The sequence below is a fragment of the Amblyomma americanum genome, chromosome 1 (assembly GCF_052857255.1).
Source record: "Amblyomma americanum isolate KBUSLIRL-KWMA chromosome 1, ASM5285725v1, whole genome shotgun sequence".
NCBI classification, from domain to species: Eukaryota; Metazoa; Arthropoda; class Arachnida; order Ixodida; family Ixodidae; genus Amblyomma; species Amblyomma americanum.
This window is the reverse complement of record NC_135497.1, coordinates 223,009,963-223,020,439: the sequence shown is the minus strand read 5'-3', so window position 1 is coordinate 223,020,439 and position 10,477 is coordinate 223,009,963. Positions and strand designations below refer to the sequence as shown.

The following is a 10,477-nucleotide window of genomic DNA, read 5'->3' as shown; positions in this document are numbered from 1 at the left end:
AAGGTAGAAATGCAGGCTAGTTGGTTGTTCATTTCTTAAAACATAGCAGAGGACGAGGGCAAATTTGCAAGAGGACAGAGAGAAGAGATGTCTACAAATGCTGTGTTGTTGCTCATTTCATTTCACATAATTCAAGGGGTCCTGGTATAGTGTTTCACTACGGGACCTATTTCTGTACTTATTTGATACCAGTGTACTAATCTTTTGGGTCCAATAAACTTGAAAACTATATGGCTGAGAGGCACACCATTTGGCTTTTGACCAAAGCTATGCATTTTTTTACAGTTGGTTGCCTTGCACTGTGATGGCCTAATGTGTCAAAGGAACTGAAGGATAGAATATGAACGAAAAAATTGGTTTGGTTTCGTCTATGGGGGTTTAACGTCCCAAAGCGACTTAGGCATTATGAGAGACGCCGTAGTGAAGGGCTCCGGAAATTTCGATCACCTAGGGTTCTTTAACGTGCACTGACATCGCACAGTACACGGGCCTCTAGAATTTCGCCTCCATCGAAATTAGACCGCCGCGGTCGGGATCGAACCCGCGTCTTTCGAGTCGGCAGCCGAGCACCATAACCACTAAGTCGCTGCAGTGAATTACCACTAAGTCACTGTAGTGACTTAGTGGTAATTCGCCAACTTGCGTCGCTTCTTCAACGAGTGCCTGGCGCCAGAAGAGCGCCTCTACTACGAACTGATGAGCCTGTTCTAGAAGTCTCGGCCTCAGTGGTTGGAACACCACGACTGGCAGCAAAATGGCGGCTGCACAGCTATTGCAGGTGCTGGGAAACCAGCAGCGAGACCTGGCCATCGACATCGTCTTCCGACTCGCCAAGGTTGGTCGGTTACCCCAATTCTCGGCGACACTTTCCGGCACTCTATGCACATATTCATTGCTAAGGTGAACGAGATAAGCAGGGAATTATCTGAAGAATCCGAAATCCCAATCTTTAAGGGAATCTCTCTGGAGCTCACAGTCCGAGGCGTTTAATTGTCGTGCTTTACAGCGCTGGCTGTACAGACGGTTACAATAAGAGCTCTCTGGGCGTCGCCATCTCACTGGACTGTTGCGTTTGCCTGGTGCAAGCAGAGTGGACACATTAGCGCGATGCTGTGTGCATTTGCTCGCGCCAGTCCAAAGATTAGGCGTTTTGACACGTGCGTGTACCCGACGTTTGGCCGGTTTCACGACTTTCGCCGTCCGCTTATGTGCGCAGGCTCTGCACTGATCTGCTGCTGTGCGCTGCGCTCTGTTCTGTGCAACAACAGTGGGTACAGCGCACCTGCACTTATCGCATAGCACACAATTAACGCTTTGGGAAAAAGAGCGGCCGCGTGACCCGGGTGTAATCGCAGTCAAAGTCGGGTCGTTCTACTGGGTTATTTCAATGTAGAAATCGAGAATTCTTTTTGGAAACAAATCCCTCTAACCTCGACCATAACCCCAATGTACATCTGATTTAAATCCACAAAATCTTGGTCGCTTGATATATTGTCACGTAGTGGTGACGGCAGTCGAAGCAGCGATGAAGACGGACGAATTGGTCTTCTAAAAGAAAACTGTTTATTGGCTGACTTGCACCCACAATGGACTGAATCACTCGGCGGCGGCGAAGCGACAAGCGTGCTCGGCGGTCGTCGAACAGAATGCCCGCCGCTGTCGGCCGTGCTCAATTTAAAGCTGATAGCGAACTTTCTAGATAAAGCGTGCAAGGTTACTAGAACATTCCGGAACAACGTAGAATCAGCTCTGCCTGGCTGCGATCAATCGAGATAAATCTAGTCGCGTCTTGCGTCGCAAACAAAGCGATAAAGTGGTGTGGCGGCAGATTTGAAAAACGAACAAACATTGCAAATATTCGCGGCAGTATGTTCGTTTTTTTTTTTTTTGGAAGGACATTTTGATGCATGTTGATGGAAACTGAACAGTGCTAGCAGACGGGAGCATGTGTGTGTGTTATTGTCTTCAGTCCCGTCTGTTAGCGCTGTGCAGTCGTTGCTTTTTCAGTCATTACCCGCCGTATTGTTTGGCTTTCGGTAGCTGATCCCAAGGTCGCGGGATCGAATCCCGGCCATGGCGGCAGCACTTCGGTGGAGGCGAAATGCAAAAACGCTCGTGTGCTATGCGATATTAGTTCACGTGGAAGAACCCCAGGAGGTGGTCCAAATTCATTCCAGAGACCTCCACTACAACGTCTCTCATAGCCCATGTGCAGCTTGGACGTTAAACCTCACATACAAGCACCTTTTTAGTCATTAATCACGGATGCCAAACGTATTGCGCAATTACGTACACGAAAATAATGTGTCAAACATTTTTGGGAATGAATACCCAGAAGTTCATCTGTGAGGTTGCGGAGTCCTCGCAATTAGAGGTCTTAGTCTTAGCGGCCGCGTCTTGAATAACCGGAAAGGAACGACTTGGCGTCGTTCTTTTTTTTTGCACTTATTATGTTACATAAGACCTCGACAGATGTTTTCATTCTAGTCAGACCCCAAGCTATGCTGCTGATCTGCTCCACTGTTTACCCTCAAAATTTACAATAGCGCGGCTTCCTTATTAAATGGAGAAAGGGGTAAGAAACGCTACGATAAACTTATTTGCTACCTCTATTTGTTAATAATCAATTAAGATTCGTTTTCTAACTATGCGTTAATCCCCGTGTTCTTGCAAGAACAGCTATGCGCTTTTTATTATCTGCGTAATAATGAGGTGGAGGGTGGTGATTCGGAGGATGTTTTTAGATTAATGGCAGGGGATCGGGCGCTTGTTAAATCTGGTAACGAGCTATTTAATAGCTAGGGGTCTGGTATCGGCCTGACACATCAAACTAGACACTTAGTAAAGGGGTCCAGATATTGCTGAGTACACTGAGCACAACAGTGAAGTAATTTTACCTGTTGGCTGTGAGAATACACGGAGAGGCAGCCCACGAGCGTATTATGCATCCTCAGATGAACGATGCGGTATGCGTACAGCAATGCGTGAAGAAGCTTTTCGTCAAAGCACAGGAATGGGAGAAGGAGAGGGTCGATGTTCTCCTTCGGTTCTCGCCAGGAAAAGAAACCACGAATAATAATTAAATTTTCTGTAAATCAAGTATATAATCAGCACAGCAGCCTCAATATTAAATAGAACCGCGCATGCCCTGTGGCTTTCGCCCATTACCCCTTCGTCGCATTCAGCACTCGTCTGCTGAAGCCCTGCTCTTCCCTGAATTTAAGAAGTAATCATCTCACACTCGGACGTTGTTATGCGCTAGTGCCTCAAGAAGGAGAAAATTGCATGGAGATGCGAGTTTGCAAACCGAATCGTAAAAATATATGTGAGTTTAACGCCCCGAAGCCGCACGTGGGCTATGAAGGACACTGTAGTGGAGGGCTATGAATTAATTTCGACCACCTGGTTTTTTTTTACCACGCCCTGACATCACGGTTGGCCAGCTTTTTCCGGCGCCGCAATGGTAACAGTATCAACAGATGTCCGCCCATACAGGTCTCTCAATTACCAGTAATGCAAAGGATTGAATGGCTACCCCAAAATGCGGCCGCAGTGGCCGTAATTTAATCCCACGACCTTGGGCTCAGTAGCCGAGCGCCAAACTGTAAATAAGCAGTATATGCTCCATACGCGTCCTGACGGACAGACAGCTCCTGCAGGGAGCCGTACCTCCCCAGAGAAGCGACTCCCTCCTCTCCCTTTTCACGACTTTAAGTGAGAATAAGCAAAGCGCAAGAACTTACTGCGGGAGCTCTTTCAATGCAAGGAAGCAAGGACTATTTTCCGAGAGGACCTTGACCCCTGCGCACTCGCTCTTAATTTCCCATGTTTGTTCTCACCATCAATGCTGACACCAGCGGCAGCTCTCGCTTCATCTGCCGCCTTGAACGCCACTAGTTGCGTCCATGTCGAACGTATTTTTCCTTCTCGCTCCGCTAGACATACGTTTTTCATATCCAATCATATCGCGAGAAATATCAGTGCTTATCTAAGTGGAGTTCATGTATGTAACACTTCCATCATGGTCGACCAAACCTGCACGCCATGCATACCAGCCGTGTACAAGACAACTCTTGCCCTATCAGCAGCTGCAACGCTACCATCGTATTTACAATAGTACTCAGAACAATGAAGGTCAGTGTAGTAATCAGTTAGCAGTTGTTGGTATTCGTAGTCTCGGTTTGCAGCCGCAGCGGCGGCTGTAAACAAACCCGTTGATGTTATTACAGTTATCCGCTCGGCTTAAACGAAATAAATACATGAAGCGAGCATAGTCAAAATTCAGTGATTGCTGCTATTGTCAACTGTATACGTCTGTGTGGTTTTAGTCGCAGTCTCTCGCATTCATTCAAGAGTGCAAGAAATTAAAGAACGAACTCAGTACTTGCCTACCAGTTGCCTACAGTTGATGAAGGAAAAAAACAGTATCTAATCGATCGCAATACATTGTCTAGGAAAATGCTCAATGGCGCCGGGACTGTGCTAACATGCCGCAATGTTCTTTATTTCAGGTGAAATCTGCCTCCGGAATTGGTACTCTGCTTGTTATTCAGCAGCCCAATACTGTCCTTGTTCATTCCAAGCAAAGTGCGCAGGACGTGCAGTTCTTGAGACAGTACTCCGAGCCGTTGCAGGCATACTTTAGGAGCTTTAAGACTGACGTGTTTGCTTTGGAGAAGCGGTTGGCCAGCTTTTTCCGGCGCCGCGATTATGACAATATCGACAGATGTCCGACCTTACAGGTCTCTCAATTACTAGTGATTCAAAGGATTGAATACCCCTCTTGCGCGCGGCGTTTGGAGACCATCAGCAAGTCGACCACAGTGATCCTTGGCGCTCCCGAGTACGTGTTTGGACTCGCCGTTGAAGACGCTCTGCCACCACCCAAAGAACTGGTCCACTACATGTTCTTCCGCCTTTCACTTCTTCTGTTGCCCCTGAGTTCGAACAGCCGTGTTAGGGATAGTTTTGCTTCCGTCGGTTACGCCACATTTCCAGAAGTTCATCGCCCTCTTCGCCAGTCGAAAGCCTGCCTTAGGATTTTAAACCGTTTAGAACCCAATATACCCTTATTATCGTCCAGGGGTTTTTCTGAAAACGTCTTAGGTGGTCAACAGTTCATTCACTAACTTCTGTCTCGACTTAGCGAAGTCTTCCGTGATCATGTGCTCAAGATTCAAGTCTTCAGCAATGCCCTCCAAGGCCGCCTTGTCACAGGACTCGATGCAATCGTCTGGGAGCCGCTGTTCCCCGCCATGCTCCTTAACGGCTCGGTGCGAGTCCAGTACGCGCAAGAGGCTTACCAGAATGCCAGCCCGTCCGCGTCTGCTACTGTGCACCAGTGTCTGACGAACTCATCGCGTCGAAGGTTGTCTTGGCTGTGGCGGGGCGGTTTCCTGAGCAGCGAGCCAACGCTGGCTTACCCATACCGCACGCTAGAAATTCCCCCACCCACGTTCAGCCTGAACGTCTACAACGACACGACGGACACGACGACGGGCGCTCTGCAAATCGCTAGAATCGCGCCCCGGATCTACGGTCGCCTCTTCGATGTGCTGCACTTGTGGACGCTCGCGTACGACCAGGGACGCATGGCAAAAGCGCAAGTTCGTGAGAAGCTTCGCCAGCGCGCGCAGCTGCTTCGCGCATGACCACGACCGTATGGCGTGGCAACGCAAGGTTCCGCGTCCTGGCAACGGCAGCTGGCCAATGCAGGACCTGTGGGACGGACTGGCCCTGCCACTGGCGTACGAGGCCTTTCAGTTTTACCTGCGCAAGACGGACACGTCTCTGCGGATAAGCACCAACAAGGGGGACCTGCTGGACGAACCGCGGCCAGTATTTGCGAGAACATCACGCCCAGGCTGCTGCGTTGGAACGCAGCGAACGAAATCAAGAGCCCGGGCTGGTTCCGCGTCAACGGGTCGCTGCGCAGTACGCCGCAGTTTGCCGAGGCCTTTCGCTGCAGGTCGAAGGCCTTCATGAATCCCCCGCGGAAATGCCTCCTGTCTAGCCTGGGTTAGTTGGTGAGCGTCCGAACACGGCGTCCTCTCGAGCACGACACCAACCAAGTCACCAACTGTCGCTCATAAAAGTTACCGGACGGCTGCTTCCGTGTATATCATTTGCATGAAGTGGACGCTCGTTCACTGCTCATTTGACGCATCGCCGGTAACTGCGGAGCGTTATCGGAACCATCAACAAGACACGGTTAATTCGAGTCCTGTTTTTTCTCTAGGTAGTGCTGACAAATGATTTTTTTTTATCACGTCCAAATTTGCAATATTCTTGCCGCCGTCTAAAGCAAGTCTTTCAAAAGTTCCCCCGCTACTTCACGAGCATGCGGCTGGAACAATAGCTCTCAGATGTGAGAGAAGCTTTCCATGGGGTTCTTTTCAATATATTTACATTATTATTTGTTCTTCAAAAGCACGAAGAGTGAAAGAGGAGGCCTAGCGCACAGCTCGGTTGCTTTTTCAGTCGCATGTACGATGAAGCGGGGATTTTTGCGAAGCGCTGACCATATTTTAAGGGCGGTATAGACAGCGATTTATAGTGCGAAAGTACTTCTAGCCTCACTCTCCGGGTTTCAGCTGTGTCCGTCTGTGTGACACTTCCGAGTAGCAGTTTTGTAACTGGGTCACTGGAATGGACACCTCAATCGGGCTGTGAGTAGGCGGTAGCGTCCACCTACGAATTGAGGCAGTTATGCGCCTTTCCGTTTCTCGAACCCAGACTCGGTTGATTTTGAGGAAAGGCGCTTAACTGGTTCCCTGGGTCAGTGGCCACATCAGGCGCGTTTTGAGGCACCTGGTGGTGGTGGTGAAAAACATTTATTGACCAATAATTGGTTGCAGAGAGGTGATTGGGTTGGGGCCCTATTGGCCCCTTCTGCTGACAATACAAGGTGGAGCCCCTATTCCGGGGCCCCATTGGCAAGCAAGGCCTCCCGCGTCCGTTGAACCAATTAAGGCCTTTTGGATCTTGAGGTCTTGACAGCCGAGCAGGGCCGCTATGGCGCTTACCCACGCGGGGGGATTGACCAGGGTTTGGTGGTGAATTTCAAGGAAAATAACATAGGCGATTGCGAGGAAAAAAGATCTCGAGGCATGAGGAGGAAATGTAAAATATTAAAATGAATGAAAGCTAGAAAAGAATAACCGAAGAAAAATAAAACAATATTCATAAACGAGAAAAAAATTTTAAACAATAGAGGTCGTCTTTTGAGATGTGCGGAAGAATTTTGAATAGCATTAACAATTTCGAAAATTCCACTTGGAATAATGTAGTCGCAAGGGTATCATCAAACCCTACTTAACGCGAATCCCTTGGCGCTCGCACCGAACGAAGAACTGGGAGTGACACAGGAAGCTCTAACCTCTAGAGGGGTCCTCCAGATGTCTTTTTCTGACGTGCGAACCGCCGGCAAGGGGAGAGAAAATGTCTATTGATTCAACTTCCCCGCACGTGTCACGCAGGTTTGTCGTAGCGAACCCGCATTTACATAAAAACAATTTAGGCCGTTACCATCGAGGATGAGTCCAGTTTTTAATTTTTCTTTATCGGCAAAGTGGTTAGAAATATCGAACGTCAAAAATACGCATTTGAAAGCTCGTTTGAGCCTTCCCACGTTGAACATTTATTAAACTGCCACTCACATTTCAAATGCAGCAATACAGACGCCGTTCGTGCATTTTTTGACGTAGAAGCAGTTAACATGATTTCGGCGATGATGCTACGTGCAGGGCACAATTTTATAAATACGCAATCCTCCCAAGCAGGACCCTCCCCCTCCAAGAGTTTCCCATAAATCCGCCTATGTTGTGGATAAGCCGAAAACTTTACAAACCGTTGGTGTTGATGTCGTCACTAAGTCAACACGCAGGAGGTGGCAGCGGCGACAGCAGCGCCAGCGGAGACAGCGGTCGTGGCAACAAGCCGCAGTTCTACATCGAGGTGGACGCTAGTGTTATGGTCAACCTGAAGGCCGGCACGCAGTACACTTTGGTGCCCCTGGACTCGGACCAAGCCACGGCCGCCGCCGTGAACTCCATCCCCACAGTAGACATCCAGACGTCGCAAGCACTACCCTGGCCCAGAACTATGGATGTAAGACATACCCATGGAGAAGAATCAAATGGGCACCCCAGAGAAGCCATAGTAGTCTCCGAGGAGGAGATCCCCAGTGACGCATTCGGCCTGGAACAGAGCATGATGGGCACGGTCGAGGCCGTATCAAAGGCCGAGGAACCGGACACGGCGCTAGAGACGGGGTTCGAAAACGCCGACTGCTCCAGCGGCGACAAGGAGATGACGTACACCCGCTTCATGTCGGTCGCCCAGCAGCCGCAGCAACAGCCTCATACGCAGGACGCAGCAGGGGCTGCTGCCGCCAGGCACATGCAACACACGGGCGGCTACGACAGCCTGCGCTACCGCATCAGTCGCCGCCGATGTACGTGGCGGCGCCCCAGCACCAGACGCCCTACCTGGTGCACCAGAGGGCAACGTGGGCCTCCTACCCGGGAACTTCCAACACGCAGGTTTCTGATCGGACATACCTAACGCAATGCTACGTGCATCATGGAATACATCATCCTGGAGGTCTTCCCGGGGGTCACCAAGCATCATTTCGCTGTAGTGGACACACTGGAGGCAGCAGTCCGGGCAAAGCTCCTCCCATCTCCTCGGTTCACCAGGTCCCCCCATATAACGGCGGCTTGCCGGCGGGGCGCCCTCACAATGCCCCTTCTGTGCAGGCGGCCTACCTGCCCCTGCCTGCGTCCAGTCACGCGGCGGACAGCACGGCCGCCAACCTCGGCGCCGGTCCCAGAACCAGCGTAGCCGCAGCTGCAGCGGGCACCGACGGCACCCTGCACGCCGCGCTGGGCGGAGACGACGTGACCGCGGCGGCGGCCGGAGCGGACGGAGCCAACAACGACATCATGGGGGTGACCCGCGTGGCCAACATGGGACAGATGCAGCACATGGTCGGACCTCTGGACAACATGCCTTACTACATGCCCTTCAACGGGCGGGAGAACCACGAGCAGGAAAGGAAGAGGAGGACCCGCATTAAGAACGCCTGCCAGACTCTGCGCTCGCTAGTTCCAGCCCTCAGCGAACAAACGGACAAGGCCACAGTGTTTGAGTTCACCGTGCAGTATCTGTTGCACCTTAGGGGGCATCTCGGCAGTAAGCATGACAAGTCTATTTCCCAGCCTGCTCTGTTCGGGTTCTGGAAAGCGGCATTATCATCCAATGAGTCTGGCACTGGGAGCATCTGTCAAACAGACGATTGATGTGGTTATCACGTGTATACCAGCATACGGCACGATTTCACAGTTGTGTGTGAATTTGTGTGATTTCAACAGGAAACACGACTCTCTTAGTGTATGAAAGAAAAGTTCGACTTTATGTAATAAGGAACGCCTTACAAAGCACTGCGTCGCGAACAACCAGCGGTACAGTCCAGGTACAGACCAGAGGCAGCGGTCAATCCAGAGCACGCACGAGGGACGGAGCGTTCGGCGCTTCTCGTCGTCTTCTTCGTTAAGCGCCAGCCTCTGAAGATTCCAAAGCTGAAGGCCAGTCTTACAATTAATTTAATTAGCTTTGGACCCTCACGTACAGACCACACAATGGGGGACTACTACACAGCTTATATACTAAAGAGGCTCTACCAAATCGAAATACTGTATAGACAAAATTGAGACGGCTGCATGCTACTTCACAGGTCATCGGGCAGTCCTAGTCTCTGTCAAGCAAAATGAATAAAAGATGTGTATACCCAATGTCTCTCATTGCTAAACATACAGTGATCCCAACAAGCTCAGTCAGGGAAACGTGCCTCTCGCTACGTATATCCTGGCATAGCCGAGCTAAGCCACTGCCATTTTTTTTAGTTTTGCATCGTTTTATTAGCGCCTGGTTGTAGTCAAGACGAGGCAGAACGTCCGAAATGCTTCGGCATCAGCTGCTGCGCCGTGCATTTGTGACTAGAGTCCTTTTCGCTTCTTAAAACAATCGTAGCAGCATACTGCCACGCACAGAGAAAAATCTTTAGTTGTCGTAACGATGACAGCTTAGCCTGCAAAAAGTAGAGCTACGACTTGAAAGCTACTGCTACTTGGCAGTTTCGAAAAATGCCTTGTCGGGAAGATATATCATTTCTTCTTTATTTCATTCTCCCATATTCCTTACTCAACATGACTGAACCTCAAATCAATACAGTAAAACGTATTACTAACTACCTTTACCCTCTGATTTCATATTTCTGCCAAGCAGTTTCAGTATCTCTCCCGGAATGTTTCAGCGTTGTAGCGAAAAGACAAACAATATTCGAACAAGTCGCCACAGCCTTTCGTTACAATGCCATGCCGCTGCAGCGCGCACTCTCTGTGGCTCATTTTAAAACCAGCGCCTGCAGTGGCTCCACAATGAGCAGCGCCAAGCAGGGCGCGCTCTATGACGCGTC

At 50.1% G+C, this 10,477-nt stretch overlaps 1 protein-coding gene and 1 pseudogene across 1 annotated transcript; both read left to right on the top strand.

The window, feature by feature from the left end:
* The first annotated feature begins 754 nt into the window (after positions 1–754).
* Positions 755–8,551, top strand: LOC144115848 (neprilysin-like; annotated as a pseudogene).
* Positions 8,552–8,583: 32 nt separating this feature from the next.
* LOC144115846 (uncharacterized) lies at positions 8,584–9,302 on the top strand. The gene is made up of 2 exons (XM_077650355.1): positions 8,584–8,667; positions 8,760–9,302. Exons 1-2 carry the CDS (start codon positions 8,584–8,586, stop codon positions 9,300–9,302), a joined length of 627 nt encoding a protein of 208 aa, XP_077506481.1.
* Positions 9,303–10,477: the final 1,175 nt, after the last annotated feature.

Excerpts from the sequence above, each read along its gene's own strand:
- LOC144115846 (XM_077650355.1), top strand. The coding sequence starts at position 8,584 with ATGGAATACATCATCCTGGAGGTCTTCCCGGGGGTCACCAAGCATCAT. Across the intron at positions 8,668-8,759 it reads CACTGGAGGCAGCAGTCCGG|GCGGCCTACCTGCCCCTGCC; the intron begins GCAAAGCTCCTC and ends CCTTCTGTGCAG.